The sequence below is a fragment of the Prenolepis imparis genome, unplaced genomic scaffold, assembly GCF_030444845.1.
Source record: "Prenolepis imparis isolate NDT839.2.m4 unplaced genomic scaffold, iyPreImpa1.0 SCAF_15, whole genome shotgun sequence".
In the NCBI taxonomy this organism is placed as follows: Eukaryota; Metazoa; Arthropoda; class Insecta; order Hymenoptera; family Formicidae; genus Prenolepis; species Prenolepis imparis.
Genome location: NW_028141173.1, coordinates 5,816,001 through 5,837,581, shown reverse-complemented (window position 1 = coordinate 5,837,581; position 21,581 = coordinate 5,816,001). Strand labels below are relative to the sequence as shown.

Below are 21,581 nucleotides of genomic sequence, written 5' to 3'. Positions count from 1 at the left end.
GAAAAAATTAAAAAGTTAAATCATTATAACAAATTATAATAAATCGCGATAATTGTATAGGCAGTTTATTAGTAAGAAAATTTGATTTACTATTTTTTTCTCAAGTGAATATGCAAGATAGAGTGTAGAAACGTGAATACGATGAAAGGCCGCGGATACGTATCGTATTGCCGAGTTTGCGGAAATGCATTTTGATGAAGCACCATCGTGGTGTAGGGAAGGCATGAATGAAGGGGATAAAAAGCAAAGTTAGGTCGAGTGCGGCGGAGAGAGCAGGAAATATGTACAAGCTAACACGCATAATTATGCAGCACGTGCGGCCGTCGTCACGAATGCAGGACGCACCTCGCGAGCACAACTCTTTAGAAATTATATATTTATGAACTTCTTTCATATTTTTCTCCGCTTAAACTGCCATTACGTAAACGGTGTGCGTTAACTCGTTTTCTTAGGGTTAATATCAGGTGCATCTGCTGATACGAGATGTCACGAGTCGCGCGAAAATAGATTGCAAATTGCAGATAATTGTAGAGAAATTGTTTTTTTTTATTTAAATAAAAATTCCATTTGTTCGAAAAGAATGCGCGGAAAGTATTTTCTATTTTTCTTTTATTCTTCGCGGTTTTGTAATTTTTTGAAAATATTCCAATATTAGGTACGGCGATTAATTTATTCCTGTTTATTGTGTACGATCAATTTATTCGATTAATTTATTTTAATTGTAAATTTATGTAAATTTCTTGGATACATGATTTATTTGTTATGACTTTTGCCTACTCAAGTATGTAAGGTGTCACGTACACATGTAGACGATCTTGTTTGCACACATAAAATCATCTGGTCTCGCGGGAATATACTGAATTAACTAGACGCCACGGTTTCGACCGTGGGGACGGGACATGTAATTAGAATTAGTTGACGCGTATGTTTCAGAAATAAAATGTTCCTTATACACACATAGGAACACACTAATTCAACGAAAATTTACATGATAAAGGCCAATTGATAAAACGGATACGATTATATAAAATGATCGTATCGTGTCGTTGAAGAGAGGGAAAGAAAGGGGAAACGATATAAACGAATAAAGAATACATCAAAATTTATATTTGGTATAATAATATTTAAGTGCACTTTTTATATAAAGAACAAGGAATTATCTACCGAATTTATCTAAATATTAACAGGAGATAACAACGATATACAAAAATAATATACGTCCCCGAAAATCCTTCCCTAAATAAAAAATAAATTTTTCAGGAAGCATTTCCGCGCGAGTACGTTTATACCGGAATATTTTTAACAAGTGTATTGTAGTTATATATATATATATATATATATATATATATACACATATCCTTTTCAATCTCGATCTAATCCCCTCTCGTTTGTTTATACCGCACATCCGGTTACATCAATTATTCTCAGTTTTGGGATATAGGACTGCAACCACGTTCGGACAGTTCGTAATACGCGATAGCGATGAAAAAACGAAAAAAAATATCGCACTATAAAAAAATCGCACTACTCCAAAAATATCCGCGTCGTTCGCACATAACTCGGCCCATTACCTCACGTATACTACATACATACACGTGAGCGCTTATATATACGGGAACCTCGCGGGGCGCCGCCGTCGGCTTTGCACAAGTACACGTACGCGTAAGGGCACAACACGCGCATCATCTATTCTCATGAGAGCGGCAGTATAGTGAGCTAACTGGATGGCACGGTTTCGGTCGGCGGTGGTGCTATGGGATAGCGCAGTTACATCAGAAATGCAAGGGGGTGCGCGCTGCACGGACAGCGTGGAAAAGGCAGAAGGTGGAGGCTGTCGGGAGCACCACCGGCGGCAAATGTACAACGAATACGGTAGGGTGGGAAGGGGCGAAGGGTGAAAGGGGAGGAAAGCGGGGGGGACGAGGTGTAGGGCCCAAGAGACCCGCGCAATATTTCATCATTACGCTGACACGATGGTAGGGTTAGCTGGCTCCTCTATGTTTTGCTCTTTCTCCTTGCTCTATTGCCCATCTCGCCCCCTAATTTTTCTTTCCACTCTCCTTGTTGGCCTCGTGTTATTTTCCTTTTCTCTCTTTCGATCTCTCCACCTTGTTTTTACGTCAGCTCGACGCTGTTTTTATCTCTATCTTTCTTTTCTATGATATATATACGTGCGTCTAAAATTATGTCATTTTTTTGTTTTCATTCTCTCTTTTATCGGTTTCTCTTATATTTCTATATTTTATACGCTCATGTATGTTTTCTTCAAAAATGATATCTATTAAAGCTCACGGTTTCACGTTATATTATCGTTGCGTGAAGTTGCAATTGAGTAGACTCGGCTTCTCTAGCCACTGCGTATGAAATGGAGAATCATTTATACCACACTCAACGACCGTGAAATTAATCATGCGAATTCTGTTTTATCGGAATTAGATATCAGATAACTTTATTTTATTATATACGCATTTTAGCAAAAATAATCACGTGCTAACGAAAATTTTCAATTTTATGAATTTTGTGAATTTTATGAAAATGCGAAATATTTTCAATTTAATTTCCAGTTTGAAAATCAAAAAATCACAATTTTGCGAGAAACATAATCTTGGAAAAGCAGTGTCAAATTCAGTAAAGCGAGGAAAAAGTAAAAGAAAAAACATATACATATATACAACAGAGAGAATTTCCTCTTAGAATTTACCCTGAAAATCATGGTATAATCGTGGGAATGAGAATTTCTTTGATTAATATTTATCACAATAAAAATAATATCTATCATAATAAAATATAAAACATGTTTGATTAATTTTACTAAACTGCATAGTAAAATTAATCAAACATGTTTTATATTTTATTGTGATAGATGTATAAATATTAATCAGGGAAATTCTCATAAAATTCTTTCCGTATTGTCCCACGATTACCATGATTTTCATCAGGGTAAATTCCAAGAGAAAATTCTCTCAGTGTACAAATTAAAATATAAAATCCTTAAGCAACCTGTACCTCATTGTCGGAAAGCGATAGAAACGATTTATGACATATAAAATCACGTGCGCGGATCCGCGGGTGGCCGGAGAAAAGTTAAGCAAAACCCGCCTCGAACCCTCCTTATACCGCAGACACGAGTTCCCGGTACCCTTAGAATTCATCACGGGGACATTATACAAGCACACAGTCGCGACACGGAGAGATAATATACAGCACAAGCGGCAACACGCCCCTTACATTTGAGAAGATCATTCCGGGTCGATGCGCGTTGGTTGCTCGGCTTCGCCCTCGCGTATTCATTCAACGGCATCAGATTGCTCGGATTAGCATAAGGTACACTGCGGGGCAACAAATTGAAATGCAATTTGCGAGATCGTATACACATATATATATAATATACAGGGTTTCTATATAAAATCTGTCGTCACCCTTATATTTCGCAAACGGCTCAAAATTATGAAAAACCGCGAGATACGTGTACGAACGTTTCGAGGGGCTACTCTTTTTAAGAGAGTTGGAGAGGATATCCTCCCCCCCCCAAAGAATGCGTATTTCGCGGTTTTTCATAATTTTGAGTCGTTTGCGAAATATACAGACTTTATAGAAACCCTGTATAATATATATACATATATATAGACGCCTGTCTCTAACTAAGCTGTAATCACGCCGCTAAAACTGCACACGAGCACACAACGATTCGCGGTAATAAATATAATGCGGTTTATTAACCATTAAAGAGCGGGGAAATTAAAATCGTTGTCTGCATTGTTCGGGATATTAACAAATAAACTGCGTAAATTAAATTTTTCAATCCGCCGATTAAATATGAATCCAAAATTAATTGCCGCCTGTAATTAATTATTGGCAATGATTTTAACTCTGACCGTTGGATTCGTTGCATTTTATGAATGCGGGTGCGGGGGAGGGTTTACGAAACGCGGCGGAAAAGGGGCGGCCTTTATTGCGATAATTGTTCTCTATGAATAATTTTTTCTTTTTTTTATTATCGGCAATTATATTTATAGCATATAATAAGTATAAGAGAATATATGTATATGAAGAGATGCATAAGTCTTATAGAGAATTCTATTGAGGAGTGTAAAGAGTATACCCCTATTATTTTTACACCGAGAAAATTTTCTCTTAGAATTTACCCTGAAAATCATGATAATCGTGGATTTCTCTGATTAATATTTATCACAATAAAAATAATAATATCTATCACAATAAAATATATAAAACATGATTAATTTTACTAAACTGCATAATAAAATTAATCAAACATATTTTATATTTTGAATTTTATTGTGATAGATATTATTTTTATTGTGATAAAACTATTAATCAGAGAAATTTTCATAAAATTCTTTTCATACCACATTGTCCCGCGATTACTATGATTTTCAGGGTAAATTCTAAGAGAAAATTCTGTCTGTTTACACGGTTCTAATACGATAGAATAATAAATATGTATGAAAAATTCGGACTCACAAGGAGGTGTGATTGTACTTGATGATGTGGCCGGTTATTTGGATGGGGGGTAGGCATGTGTGCTCCGTGATGATACACAGACACGGGATCGTGCTTCAGTGGCATCGGCGTCCCGGCGTTGTGCTTCCCCAAATCTGCTGCCAAAGCCTCCGCTCTCGAAAGTAAGCCGTCTTGCAAACCGCTATTCAAGCCACCGAAAATATCACCCTGAAACACAAAGTACATCGTGTGTCCATTATAAATAATATATCGCTAACTACTCGACCGACTATATATTATAATGTTTGCTTTATGATTGCGTAATTGTTAGACATTTTTTAAATTTTTATGAGTTTTTTTTTATTACTTTTTCTAAACAAAAAAATTCTACATAATTAATACTGCATTACAAAGACTGAACGACTTTGGTCTTTGAATATTGATACGATTTGTTCTATTCAGTCGTCAGCAATACTTTTGATTTGTAAATAGAAATTGTCATAAATGAATAAGCATTTCAATGCTAAATTATTAAAAGATCTTTCTTATATATCTCTTTCGGATACTAAATCAATTTTTATTATTGTCTATTGCTTACTCGTTTGGACAAAAGAAATAAGAGTATATGAAAATGAAACAAATTACGCATTATAATTTGCAAGCGTTTTATGGTAAACATATAATAATTAATAATGACAGTCCGTCTCGTTCTCAATATATCAATTCTTATTGAATTTAATCCGTTCGACGCGTTGTCTGGGCAACAGCCAGTTTATGTACCGGATGGCAACATGGCTGTACGATCGATATTCCGAAAATAGTTTTGTTATCCGAGACGTTAGCGTTTTCCGAGTTTTTTTTTTTTTTTCCAATTCCGACAACATTTCTCTCACTTAAGTTGCACATTGAAGCTTTCCCAGAGTTCTCTTGAATTAGGTAAATTTAATTACGAGTCGCGAATTAAACAAATAAAGAAAGCGTAAAACTTCTTTACTTAACGAGTATTAATATCCATTAGCTGGGTATTGATTCAAAAGCAAATGCGCGACACAGAGATAGATAGATATTACATAACAAGACATTTATTATTTAAAAATATCCCTGTACGTTTTCGATTGAAATTTCAATTATAAATTGAAATAGTAGTGTTGGACGATTACAGCTGTTTAAAATTTAAAAAAATATTATTTAACGCGACGAAGTATTGCAAACGCTTTTTAGGACTAAAAATAGAAAAATTGCGCGAGTATGTAGAATAGACACGATTGTCGGTGTTGCGTATTAAACTTTACATTCGAACGTTAAATTACTTTTTGCTCGAAGGCAAGTTTACTCAAATTGCAGGTATATAACTTACAAGCGCGCCGGCCTCGTAAAGGGTTACAAGTTCGGAGAAAACGTTCAAAATACACTTTACTCGTCGTGAACTACGAACTACGAACGTGTGTCGCGAGGAAAGAGCGTTTATATAAGTTGAAAAGGGAACATTTCCGGATCTATATATGTGACTTTTTTTTTTTTTAAGTCTAAAGATGCATAGAATACGCTCCTAAAGTTTGGCCAAGCTGTTTCGAAAAATTGTCCGAAACAGCGTACGATGGAAAAATAGCAAACGCGAAACGACACTTGTGTCGTGAGACTGAAAATAATTCATGTGACCTTTTTTTTTTATGGTTTTTGGCATAATTAATACTCGACGCTAAAGATACAGATGGGGTTTGCGTTTACGAATAATTTCGGAGCGCAAAGCGATATATAATTGGAAAAACGACGATATTTGCACGGATAAACGGGCATTAAGTTACGATCCCCTCGAGCCCGGCAACGTCACTGTATTAGCGCGTACACATGCCCTATGATGTTCGGTAATCAAATTCATCCGTTACACTGGAATCGATCCGAAGGATGGATACTTGACCGAGTCTCCCCGGGGACGGTGGACAGACATATATCCGTCAGTATCGGCGGCGAAACTCGGACGAGTCAGGGAGGAGGGGACCATCCTGATTTTCCCTTTCGCGTGTTTGGAGAGAGCCGATCCCCCTCGGCCAAGTCAACATTTAATGGTAACGAAAATAGCTTAAACTACGCTACGGCGAAATTTATGAGCAACGCGGAACGGAATAACAAGAGGGGCGGGGTGTGATTCCATTTCATGGCGCGTTAAGGGGGCTTCGCTAAAATATACTTTTTACATCCCGTCGATGTAAAAAAAAAAATTTGTGTAAAAATTAGGTACTGCTCTTATTAATATTATTTTTTACTGTATTTTTGAATCAATCTTTTCCGTCAATCTTTGTCGTTTGTTTTCCGGCTCGAAGTTCGAATTGTATACATATATTGTTTTGTTAAAAAAAGGAGAGACAGGCAGATGTCAATTTTATTTGCACGCGATTGTATTAGTTTGAAATTTTTAATAATTTGTTATTTCCGATATTATATTTACACTTTTCGTTTTTTTCGGTACATACACAGAGAGAATTTTCTTTTAGAATTTACCCTGAAAATCATGGTAATCGTGGGACAATTTAAAAATATGTTTGATTAATTTTACCATACTTTTAATAAATTTTATTATGCTTTTAGTAAAATTAATCAAACATATTTTATATTTTATTATGATAGATATTATTATTTTTTATTATGATAAATATTAATCAGAGAAATTTTCATAAAATTCTTTCCATACTATATTGTCCCACGATTACCATGATTTTCAGGGTAAATTCTAAGAGAAAATTCTCTCTGTGTAGCATAAATATATGCATCATCATTTTAAAACCACATTATGTGCGATGAACCGACGATAAATTTCTATTAATGCAAACTAATTTGAATTTGCGTAACTTAATATCGATTGTTGTCAACTTACTGTGGCTGCGGTCAATTTGTTATCATCTATACTCTTCCTTATTGATCAAGGCGACTCCTCTAAGAGGATATCTTAATGAAAGCTATACGTTACATTCATAGCCTCATATCACTTAGACTTGCCTGTACACCCTGGTGATCGATATTATATGGGACATTCCGCATCAACTACATCTGTCACTTGTGCGACATGTTACTAGGTTCGTTCTACACGTTCAAAGAATATCGCGGTTATAAGCTGCATATAACTTATAACATGCCTTTGAAACCATTTCAACATGAAGGCATTTTTTAAACCTACGAACATTCAAACAAAATCTTTCAATATTAATAGGAAATGTGATTGTCAATTCATTTTATTTATTAACATTAATATGATCTTACATATCATATCAAGGAATTGTATAATATATAACAACAATCAAACACATTTAGTATAATAATAAGAGACAATCTAATAAGAGAGACATTGTAATGTGATTGTATTATCATATTAATTTATAGTAGCATAAATATGAAAAAATGATATAAATTTTTCATATAATAATTATGAAGAATATATCAGTGTTAAAAGAAAGATTTGACATTTAAAATTGCACTGCAATTAATATTTTAGCATTAAACGGTGCGATTTTATTCATTCAATGATTTTAATGCAATATTATATATAATACCTTTTATACACAAAATGAAGCGGATAAATTTGCTGTTTCTATTAGTTTCTCATTGGCGCTAATTCGATATTAATGCCGCGTAAACTCTTAATTGAATAAAGTAATTTTCAAATTTAAAAAATTTTAACAACATACTGTATAATTTATTATTATAATTATAAATAAAGAATATTGTGGTTAAGGCGAAAAAAAATTAATAAAAAAGTTTAATGAATTTTTCCCACAATAGAAATATCGAATGTTTAAGAATATTCGTGTATAAATCTCTGCGCGACACCCACGTTTTCCGGTGAAAATATACATAATATCGATTTTTAGTATTCACGTGATATCTAACATTGATTAATACATTGTTCATTAATATAATATAATATTACTATTGATGCTAATAATGTTACTCTAATAATTTTCAAAATCGGAAAATATAAAATTTTATTAAATTTTACACACAATGTACTATTCAATATGCATATATTTCGGGAAATTGAAATAAATAGAAATCTAATTATCATTAAAGATCTTCCAATTAACCAAGATAGTTTCAAAATTTTTTGTTTGGATAAAATAATTTTTACTCTTCATTTCTTAAAAATTTCTTTTTCTTTTCGGTAGTCCTTTATTTTTCGTAAACCGAGCGCGTCGCGAGATTAATCCGGGAGAGTTATCAAAATATCGTTAACCGAGGCCGAGGCGGATAAAACTAAAAGTAATTCAATGCCCACTTATTTCATTATGACCTGTAATGTCCGCATTGCCCGATCAATGTTTCATGCGGAAACCACTGGCGTGTGTGTGTTCTAACGTTTCGATTATTTATGAACTCTTCGTGTCTTCGTCGGGTACGGCTGGCTTACCCACGGCTGTCTCTAGGTTGCTGAACTGCCGTTACTCTTTTTAATCTCTAAATTTTCCTCTCGCCGTCTTGTCGCTCGACACATTTTCTCATAACGAAATACACAGCCGTATTTCCATCAAACTTGATATTTAATATACGTATATTGGAATGTTGGGAATATACACAAATAGAATTTTCTCTTAGAATTTACCCTGAAAATCATGGTAATCGTGGGACAATATGGTATGGAAAGAATTTTATGAGAATTTCGCTGATTAATATTTATCACAATAAAAAATAATATCTATCACAATAAAATATAAAATAATTTTACTAAAAGTATAGTAAAATTTACTAAAAGTATGGTAAAATTAATCAAACATATTTTTAAAATTCTTTCCATACCATATATTGTCCCACGCACTGGCGAACCCTTGCAAATTAAAAGAAACAGTTTTGCTGAATTTGTTTAAAAAATATAAATAAAGAAAAATAAACATTAAAGAGATATCGACGTCAGAATCCGCTAGTGTATATATATAAGTATAAGATACACTGTAAATTATACTCATTACGCATTCAAGGAGTTAAGTATAAATTAAGTCAGACATAGGACGAAATGATTAGATAATTTCATTGCACGAAAATAATTAGGTGAAATTCTTTATATCTATATAATATATATTATATAGATACAAAGAATTTCGCCTAATTATTTTCGTACAACAAAATTATCTCATTATTTCGTCGTATGTCTGACTTAATCTAAACTTAACTCCTTGAATGCGTAATGAGTATAATTTACAGTGTATCTTATACTTTTATATATATATATATATATATATATGTAATATATATATAAAAAAATATATATATATGTAATATATATATAAAAAAAATATATATACATATATAAAAGTATGAGATACACTGTAAATTATACTCATTACGCATTCAAGGAGTTAAGTATAAATTAAGTCAGACATAGGACGAAATGATTAGATAATTTCATTGCACGAAAATAATTAGGTGAAATTCTTTATATCTATATAATATATATTATATAGATACAAAGAATTTCGCCTAATTATTTTCGTACAACAAAATTATCTCATTGTTTCGTCGTATGTCTGACTTAATTTAAACTTAACTCCTTGAATGCGTAATGAATATAATTGACAGTGTATCTTATACATACATATTGTATATATTATATAGATATAAAGAATTTCGCCTAATTATTTTCGTGCAACGAAATTATCTCATCATTTCGTCCTATGTCTGACTTAATCTAAACTTAACTCCTTGAACGCGTAATGAGTATAATTTACAGTGTATCTTATACATACATATTGTATATATATTATATATGTATATGTATATAAAGAATTTCGCCTAATTATTTTAGTGTATGAAATTATCTCATCATTTCATTCTATGTCTGACTTAATCTAAACTTAACTCCTTGAATGCGTAATGAGTATAATATACAGTGTATCTTATACTTTTATATATATATGTATTTTTTTTTATATATATATTACATATATATATATATAAAAGTATAAGATACACTGTAAATTATACTCATTACGCATTCAAGGAGTTAAGTTTAGATTAAGTCAGACATAGGACGAAATGATGAGATAATTTTGTTGCACGAAAATAATTAGGCGAAATTCTTTATATCTATATAATATATATAATATGTATGTATAAGATACACTGTAAATTATACTCATTACGCATTCAAGGAGTTAAGTTTAGATTAAGTCAGACATAGGACGAAATGATGAGATAATTTTGTTGCACGAAAATAATTAGGCGAAATTCTTTATATCTATATAATATATACAATATGTATGTATAAGATACACTGTATATTATACTCATTACGCATTCAAGGAGTTAAGTATAGATTAAGTCAGACATACGACGAAATGATGAGATAATTTCGTTGCATGAAAATAATTAGGCGAGAAATTCTTTATATCTATATAATATATATGTATGTATATATATATATATATATATATACATACACTGGCGGATCCTGGGGGAGGGGGGGGAAGTTAACCCCATCCCTTGCAAATTAAAAGAAGCAGTTTTGCTAAATTTGTTTAAAAAATATAAATAAAGAAAAACAAACATTAAAGAGCTATCGACGTCGTTGATCCTGGAATAAAAGCTAATCATGAAACCAAAAATATTAAATAAAATAATTTTGCAAAACCCCCCCCATTATCGACGTCAGGATCCGCTAGTGGTCCCACTATTACCATGATTTTCAGGGTAAATTCTAAGAGAAAATTTTCTCTGTGTACATTTGTTCAATAATAGATATATTTTTTTGTGTAAATGAACAACATTTCTCATCATATAATAATATAATGAGGAATATTGTTCGTTTACACAAAAAATATATCTATTGAACAACGTATATAATAATGTTACTCGCATGAGAACGAAGAAAGAAGAATATTTAGAATGATAGCAAAGTAGATATTAATGGAACATTTTTTTTCTTTTCTAAGAAATAGATATAGAAATGATTTGTATTTGATTTGTAACACGAAATTTTCTTTCATAGATTTATAAATTGTTATGTGTACTATTTATTAATTATATTTTTTATATATTACGTATTCTGAATTCCTAAACAATTTTTATTAAAGCAGACTAAAATAGTTTGAATATTAAAGGCAAGTTGCTTCTAAAAAATATTACTGTCAAAATAATTTCTCTCTCTTTCTCTCTCCAATATATTTAAAAATTTATTAAACTTTTTTAAACATAATTTTAATAAAGTCTCATACACAAATGAGACAAAAATTACTCGTAAATTACATTTGATTTCTTAAAGGATGAAGAAAAGCAACAAGTTTAAGAGTAAGCTTGATAAAACAATTTGTTATACTTAGTGTGTTGCACGTGTAAGAGTAAGGGTGAAATAACTCACATATTTTTACGCGAAAATATTAATATGTGTGGTAGTAACTTTTCGCAGTGACCTGCACTCAATGACGACGTTTTTCACGCGGACGTGCTGCTTAATCGAAGCATTAGGAGGACGATAAATCACGATTCACGGCTAAGGGGCAACGCGCGCGATGGACCCTCTTTTAACGTAACACTTGAACAGTAGTCACTCGATCTTCGTGCACGTAGGTGTACGTATATGTATAAGATTGCAGGAGTCGAAGTTACTAGAGAGTTGGAAAGGTCCTAAAGTATCTCTCACATTTTATTCCTTTATCTCTATTTATAACGATGAATCGCGCGTCTGTTTTATTGATGTTTATTTGATTCAACTGAGATTATAGTTAATATATAAATATATCGAGTTTATGTATCTAGAATCACATCAATTAATCAGCCACATATTATCGCATAATACACGACTATTATAATTATTTGATAATTTTTAAAATTTCTTTCTTTTCTTTTAATTCTTGTATTCACGAGATTTTCGTTTAAAAGAAAATAAGGAGGATCCTATACATTATATTTTTATAATACACTTATATATATTGTGAACGAAGCTTAACGGAGCTACCGAGGATACGGATCGCTCTTATTAGCCACATAGTTAACACTTCCCGCTGTTGTTTAGCAAAGTTTCTTCCCCTTCGCGCGATTCTCTACGTCGTCGCGGTTAATAGAGTCATTTTTCGACGCGGCCGACCCCACACGAGGATACGTCTTCTGGAACTAAAGTATTATGAGGATTAGCCAATTACAATTGAATTATCAGACCCCACGGTCCCTCCATGTAATTTATCCGAGAGAAGACGGCGGGTGTGAGATTAAGTGGCTAACATAACTGATAACAAGGTGGCCTAGCGCAGGATCACATCGAGCGTCAGGTAGCTTCAGGATTTCGGAGGGCGATCCTCCCCTAAAAACGAACCAGCAAATGAATGGCGCTTATTAATTTACTTATTCGTCTTTTCGAACATTATATTTACCTCTTATTATAACCTTTATTGTATATTGTATTATATTAATATTATTCTCCAAAGAGAAGATATAAATTTGCCGCGTGTGTAGTTTTCTAAATATAATTCGGGTATACCTTTCTCGCGGCGCGAAAACAAACTTAAGCCGATTACGTTCGCGCGCGGCGTTTATCTTGAATAATTCAACCGTATCAGATGCGCAGAATTGTTTTGTCTATCGAGAGACACGGTTTTGTTCTCCGGGAAATTGCATTCCCAGAAAACCAATTCTCTTAATTCACTTCGAGTTTCGAGAGTGCAGACGAATGCAAAATTAGATGTCGCCCGGACACATCATCAATATATCGTACATAAACCGCCGAGCATGTGCACAAAATCAATTAGCAATAAAGCCCAGCCGTGTCTGAGCCAAGCGGTTAGCCGGTACAGAGAGAAAGAGAGAGAGCGAGCGAGCTTATCCGCGGGATTCGATCGATAAACGTCGGCCCTAAGCAGGGTCCGTCGCGTTCGATAAGATACGAATAGCATCGACATCAATACTAAGAGAGAGAGAGAGAAGCGCGCATCGATAGCGAATAAAAAAATAAATCTCGTCACGCGCGGCGCGGCGTGCGGTTCAATTACGTATCCGTCCGTATATGAGATTAATTAGCGATCGGCTAGCTCTCCTTCTCTCTTCCTCCTCCCTGATTTTTCCCTCTCTCTCTCTCTCTCGTGCGCGCTTGCACTCTCCGGATTCGAATGCAGAGTCGCACTCTCGGACCCGTCGCGGCTATCGGATATCGTAAATTGGGACAATTACGTTATTTCCGTCCGATAACCTACATCACGGAGTAGAGTCTGACGGATGAATAAGTAATATCCACCAGAAAATCTGACGTCTGACACGAAAACGGGGAGACTGTTCAAATTATCACTTGCATGGCGGAGTACCTACTGTCTAGAGTAAAGAACATTATATTATTCGCGCTCGCGCCGGCTTTTGCCTCTCCGTAAAGGCTCCATCAAATTCAGTTTCGTTCGGTAGCGCAGACGCGACACCGACCCCGTCGCCGTCGCCGTCGCCGCCACCGTCGCGGGGTATCATCGATTTATAATAGCGCTGTTATAACGCCGCGCTCCCCTTACGACGTTAATATTAACCCATTGTCGCTAATACCGTTGCATTAGCGTCTTTTTCAGCAAAACCGAGACGCATCGCGACACCGATTCGCCTTTACCTCCCCCGATTCTCCAATCTTATCAATTTTATTCACTCATCCGATATTATTTATTATTATTGCGTTTATTACACCCTCAGCAGTTGAAAGATTTGTGTTAAATTTAACAAATATCACATGTCCCAAACGGTCCACAGAAATTTTTCTGTTAATTTAACATAATACGGATATGTTAAATGATGACACGAATATTGTGTCAATATTTTAATATAAAATAAATGCAAACTTCAAGTAAACTTAAAATAAATTTTGTGTTAAATTAACATAGTTTTAATGTAAAAAATTAATTTAAAAAAATTGTTAATTTTACATTTTATCATCCCCACTTGTATTATAAATTAAAATTAACATTTTTTTCCTGTAAATTTTAACAGATAAATCTTGTCACTAATAATATCGAACATATTTATTGTGTAAAATTAAAAGTAAATACACATTGTGTTATTTTTACACTTTTTTCAGTTATTTTAATAATTTAACATTTGAGTTCAATTAACACAACAGCAATATGTTAATTTAACACATGAATGTGTTAAATATTTAACACAAAAATTTTAACGGAGACCGTTTTTAACAAGAAAACAAATTTTCCAACTGTGTTAATATACCACTCCTTTCTTTTGACGTTGTCTTAAATTGCTACATAGAGAGAATTATCTCCTAGAATTTATCCTGAAAATCATGGTAATCGGGTATGGAAAGAATTTTATGAGAATTTCTCTGAATATTTATTTCTCTTAATATTTATAACAATAAAAAATAATATCTATCACAATAAATTATAAAACATGTTTGATAAATTTTACTGAAAGTATAGTAAACTTTATTCAAAGTATGGTATAATTGATTAAACATATTTTTAAAATTCTTTTCATACCATATCGTCCCACGATTACCATGATTTTCAGGGGAAAATTCTAAGAGAAAATTCTCTCAGTGCATGGACGCACATTATCGCGTTGATTGTTGTGTGAATGACAATCTTGTACGGGAAGGATCCGTTCTCGCGGGGGTGAAAAAATGGACGAGAAGCTCTTGAGGTTCTGTCGCAGCTGCAGCGGGGGTTGCATCTGTTGCATTCGCGGTTGGGCATAAGTGACACATAGCTCTTTTTACGGCACTCGACTATCCTACATCGCCTCTCATCTCGTATATCTAAATAATCAATTTACTACTGGCCATAATCGTAACCACGAGTTAGCGAGTTTATATGCGGGCCCGCCCACCGTAACTACGTCGCTCCGTAAAGCATAAATATTATGAGGCATTTCGTATACAGCAACAGTCTCATAATCTCTCTCTCTTCTCCCTCTCTCACGTTCTTCTTTTTTTCGCTTTCTTCCTGTCGATTTTTTTTTCTCCTCTTATTACCTCTTCTTCTCTGTCTCCAGAGAGAAGAAATCTAATCAAATTTTCATTAATGGAAAATTTTCTTCGAATTTTATAAAAAGAATCGTAATATTCTATTCAATATCTGCCAAGTATCGATATAAAAATGATATTGTTTAATTTTATAATTAATTATTTTTGTTAGAAGTATAGTGTGTTATATAATGTTAATATTTTTAAAACAGAGAAACTAATTAATAAATATAATTAATTAAAACAGATATATAAATATAATAAATGTCGAAAATTTCATCATTTATTACATTCAAAATATTGCTAATATACATTATATAAGGATGGATATGCAACGCAACAAAATTGTCATACAATTATGTATCTAATTGGACAATCTAGATGGCACGGGTGATGTATAATTACATTGTCTCGTCTGAGAACGTTTCAAGTAATCGAATTGTTCTTAAAATGATATTATGGCGATGTGTCTCTCGTTTCGTAAAGATAGAATTAATTCGTTCAAGTTCTTCACATCATCTAAATAAGTTTATAATTAATAAAACGATTAACATATCGCGTGAATTGTACTGCGCATATCATTATTACTAATATCAGTCATTTATCAACATTGGGAGCAAAATCGTCGAATCAATCTCTAATTACGTGCACAGGAGAAAATGAAGAAAAAAAAAAGACAAAAAATGTAATTTTCTGTACTCACATTATGCCTCGGTGACCAAGAATTGCACATAATGGATGCATCTTCCAATATACGACTCTGCGAAAGGAAAAAAAATGCCATTTTTCATCGCAGTCAAGATTTTCTTACAATGTGTATAGGATACATTCACAATTATTTGTTTTTTAATTTTAGAGAACGTTAAATACATTTCTCTCTTCTCACATAGAAATGGCAGCGTACGCGAGGCGAAAATTTAAACTAAACTGAAAGACGAAAAAGAGGGCGAACTTTCAAGTATCGATTCCCCGAATGCAAAAATAAAATTTAAATAAATGTTATCTGTTAAATTTTATTATATATATATATAGAATCGTTTCACAGTTTGAGAATTTTGCGTTTATTTTGATCGCGCAGCGTATTTAATATTAACAATTAATACATTTTTTTCAAAAGTATTACATAAAAATTATATGATTTTTTAATATTACATACATATATATACATTTTTTTTCGAATTCAATCTTGTTCAATCCTTGAGATAAAATTCTAATGTATTCTGTCTTCTTTTGCAACAAATTAAGCGTCATCCGATAATATATTATTGCCATCAAAATATCGTTTCGGTAAATATTTGCGAAAACAGATTTTCACGTCGGATTATCGCGTTATCGAAAGTACATATATGTATATTCTCTTAGCAGGTCTCTGTTCGACAAGAGACGTCACGCGGCGATTCCACAGTTTCACGCAAACAGATCTCACAATACACGGCTAATGAACGAAGTGGAGAAATATTTTCATCCGAATGGAAATCGAACATATACGCCATTTACCTGTCAACGGCGCTTAATATTTATCTCATCTGCATAGTTTATTTTTGTGCCAATCACCGTGCGCGCAGGACACGCACGCGACAATTGCATACGATTCTCCACACGTATTATACATGTATACCTATGTACGCGATATATATACTACATGCAGATACGTATATAAGTATATATATATATTATACATTTATATTATATTTAAAGCGAAGTCGAAAGAGAGAGATTGACAGAATCGGGGCATACCGGCGTCGCGACGCCGTCGCAAATTAAATGAGTCATTTTGGGATTCGCTCGCAGAACTAGGTAATTCAATATCGTCCTTATTAAAGCGTCGGCCAATTCTGCGCGCTCGCGCGTTTCTTGATGACAATGATTATGTCATTATACTGGGCACCGAGACTAATATGAATACATCACTCTTTTAAAGCGACGTACTTTATTAACGTGTCACACGTCTCTCGATGTGTATGTATGTATGTATGTGGGGCGATACTTTGATTCGACGTATACGCACGATATATTATCAAGCTTCGATTGCAGATATACAGGCCGCTCAACGTGCATTTGATATGATTTTTCAGTCATTTGTCATCTTTCGTCTCGGCGAGAATATTCATCGGGAAAATTTTAATGGCTGAAATCTTTATGTTTTTTCGAATAAGCTTAAATGGAATCACTTAACGGAGTATCTTGAGACTCGAGTTATTAAAATATTCGTAAGAAGTGTGAAAAGATGCGGTGAATCATCAATGATTCATCGAAATCAGTGAAATATCAATGTCGCATTTTTCCACGATCGTCAAATGTTCATTATCCCGTCTCCTGATCCAGTGTCATCCGTTTGACACTTTGGACAAGATATCTCACGATTCGGTGTTGTTCGTTTGACATTTTCGATGAGATATCTCGAAGATCTGATGAGGATAATCTTCTTGGCTATGATTACCGTTATCATCATCAAATTTAGCTTTAATATTTCTCGATAACTGATAACCATGAGTAGAAATATAGTTACATATGTGTTTTGCGTCAAGAAGAAAAATGAATACAAGAAATATTTTCTTTTTCGAAATATTATTAATATTTGTCTTGTAACATATTTTGAAATTTAGTATCTCGCACAAAAATATTTGATAAATTATAATATATAAATATCGTTCGATATATTTTAATCCAGGGTTTGAAAAAACCCGGGTTTTTTGGGGTTTATTGGGTTTTTTGGGGTTTTATTGAGTTTTTTGGGCTTTTGTTGGTTTTTTAATTTTTTTAATTTAATTTTTTATAATTCGCTAATGATTAAGAAAATTGGCTATTTAATTGGCACAATTCCTTATTATAAATTAATTTTTATTTAATTTTTTTTATTTATTAATGTAATAGACCTTCTATTACATTAATAAATAAGAAAAATTAAATAAAAATTAATTAATATTAAATACTTCATTTATAATATATTATTAAATTTTTAGCATTTTTGGATGGGTTTTATAAATGGGTTTTTAAGTAAGTTTTTTAAAGTGGGTTTAACCCAATAAAACCCACCGGGTTTTATTGGGTTGGGCCCACTTAGTCAAACTCTGTTTTAATCAGAATTCAAAAATATATAAGTAGTATTATCGATTATTTAAGAGACTGCAGAAAGGAGTATAAAGTTAAAAAAAAAATTCTTTCGGAGAGTTCTTTTGGAAAATGCAAGAGGGGTTAAAAACTATTTATTATAACTCATCATATTTCAAGCATCTAAACGTGCCCTGACATTCAGGAGACTATCTCCACCACATATTCTTGCTGAATTTTCTCAACCGCGTAAAGGGATTAATCTAAAATATTGGTTATAGATATATTAATGAATCTTTCGTGCTGTGCACTGATTAGAAAGCCGAATTCTCTAAACAACGATAATACGCTTATGCAACGACATGTTACACTGCATTAGGCATCTCTTAAATTCTACTCACGCTCCTGTATATGTATACGCAGATTAAAATATGTATCCGTGCGGATACACATACAAACGTGCCTACACTGCATATATATATATATATATATATATATATATATCAAGACGCATGTATGCATCGCGCGAGCGTGTTTCTCGGTGCATCGGAACACAAAAGCCCGCGTAGCCGCGTCATACATAGACCTATACTACTCGCACGCATGTTCTGTATATAGCGCAGCTCTATGCGTGCGTATTCGTTCTTCGCATGTGTGTGCGTATACACATGTACATATATACATACATATATATACACACACACACATAAATATTTATTGTGCGCGCGTGTGGGACGGAAGCGCTTGTGCTACGAGGCGTAACACATTGCGGACTCGCACGAGTAAACAGACGCAGTCGAATCAGTTTGCCCGGCTAATTGATTTTCCTTCACATGACCGACGATGTGCCGTGTGCGCGCGCGCGTTGCGTGCGCAGCGCGGCCCGAATATACCTATACGCATATATGTGGAGAGACAGTGCAACGCGCCGTACAAATCCAATCCGAAACTCTCGTTTGATTATCAAGCGAATTCCCGCGACCGATTGTAAATCAACTGCTGTGCCGTGTGTGCGCCGGTGGATCATACTGATGCGTTGGATTGGACGGTATCGCGCGGCGAATATATCGGAAATTTAACCCTTTTCGCGTGACGCCAGGATAGATGGTTAAAAAAAAAAAAAATTTGATTGAACATTGTCTCTCGTAGCGCGAACGGTATTTTTAGCGAGAAAATCTTTAATTAACTATATACAGGGTGTTTCTAAATAAATGCGAAAAATTTTAGATGATTCTTTGTCGAAAATTAAGAGGAGTTTTTCATACGAACATTTACTCCTGTATTCCTGAGGAGTTTATTTTTTTCTTGAAAACTATTAATTTTATGAAAAAAAGAAATAAAAAAGTTTCTAAAGGAATCGAGTTTTCCAACACATATTTTTAGATGAACACATTCTGGTCCTTTAAAAAATTCTAATAAATTGAATATGACTTGTTAGTTCCATCCCCTTATGATATGAGAAGATTTAAAAAATTAATAAGTATCCTTTTTACTAGTAGGAAATATCCATCAAATTTCATTTCTTTAACTTGTCCAAAAACTTGTTTGAGAAAAAAATTAAAAACCTAATTTTTATCTCCCTCTTTAGAGGAGTTTAACTCTTCAAGGATATAGGAATACATGTTTATATGAAGAATCATCTCCTAAAATTTTTCGCATTTAAAAACCTTGTATATATTTTTCTCTCTTTTTCGCGATAAACTTGTAAAATGAAATAAATTATTCAAAATCGTTAATTTGAATTGCAATGATCACGATGATTATAAGAAGATAACACTAATCTCTACAAACAAACAAATATTTCTTCTACATGAACGCTTATGTAACTTGGGAGTTTTAAAAATATCTGTCAAACTATAGTGTTGTTTAGAAAATATAATTATGTTATTAATTGCATAAACGTGAAAAGGAATAAATCGGAATAAAACAGCCTTACTTTCTTGAGTATAGAAAATCTGTAAAATGACAAAAAAGAGTGCAAAGTTTCGATATAATAATTTTGACAGTAGAAAGTTTGGCGTTAAATACAAAAGCAGCAAAAACATTAAGAAAGCGCGAGATATATAAGTTAGCTGTTTAGAATGCTACAAATGAATTCACTGAATAATGCAGAATGGTAGACGGTAACTGTGCGAGGAGGGGCAAGTGTCTCCGATTATAACAAAAGTGAGGGGGCTCACAGCCCGGCTCATTTGTTATTAACCGGCGCGAAGGAGCGTTGAAGTGCAGAAAGACTTCGAACACGACTTCACACTTTGACTCGTAGCCGTTGGTAACTTTAGATAATTACCGGCGAAACTTCCACGAAGAATCTTACGTACTTTCCAGCAATATTCTCGGAGAATGTTTTCTCGCGATTCATCATTATCGATAACTTGTGTGAAGTAAATTTCCTTTTTTTTTTTTTTATCTTTTTATCATAAGATAAAAGCGAAGAGAAGCATTTGTTTTTAAATACAAAAAGCATCGAAATGAAGAAATTTATCTTGCATTTCGCATAAATAAATTCTTTCTTTTATTTGAAAGAGAAATTTTTTTAATTATTTATCTGTATATCTTACTCAATAACAGCATCAGTTATTCAAGTAATTATTTACTTGGAGGTGTTCCGCGGATAATCGATAACGTATTAATTTATCTCAAGTCTTGCTCGATCGCCCTCAACATTGTTTTCCCAGAATTAATCGCGGTATGAACGAGGAGATGTGAAATACGCGTTGGAGAAAGAAGCTGGCGCCGGCGCCGTCGTCGCGCAAAATATGGAACAGATAGGTAGCTATGTAGATTCAGTCTGACGCGGCTCATTACGATTTCAGGCGAAAAACACGGGTCTTGAAGCGCGAATCGTCTAAGAGATCGCTAAAGGGAATTTATGAAATTTCCTAATTTAATATTCCCTCTTTCTCTTCCTCTCTCTCTCCCTCCGGTTCTCGCTCAGCCACCCCGTTAACTCTTTCCGTGGCAATTTTTTGACTCTCAATGCGAAACCCGATTAAGCGACTTCTTGAAGCGACATTTCGCTGCAGTCGGCGCCAAACGAAAGGCGGAATAAATTAATGCGATTTCTGACAAAATTCGGACATTGCTCTTGTGCGATCATCAGCGACGTCGCGCCTTCCCGTCTCGTTTCTAATATTATTTCGCTTGA

General features: G+C 33.6%; 1 protein-coding gene across 2 annotated transcripts in view; it reads right to left on the bottom strand.

Annotated features, from left to right (window-relative positions):
- Acj6 (abnormal chemosensory protein 6) overlaps nucleotides 1-21,581 on the bottom strand; it is a 59,678-nt gene that overhangs the window by 12,051 nt on the left and 26,046 nt on the right. Inside the window, exons 2-3 of one of the 2 annotated variants that reach the window (XM_083055342.1) lie at nucleotides 16,086-16,142; nucleotides 4,483-4,689 (exon numbers count right to left, since the gene is read on the bottom strand). In XM_083055342.1, coding sequence (XP_082911468.1) covers nucleotides 4,483-4,689; nucleotides 16,086-16,142 — 264 coding nt within the window. The remainder of the gene's footprint in view (nucleotides 1-4,482; nucleotides 4,690-16,085; nucleotides 16,143-21,581) is intronic. The other variant, XM_083055343.1, reaches the window with a different exon arrangement.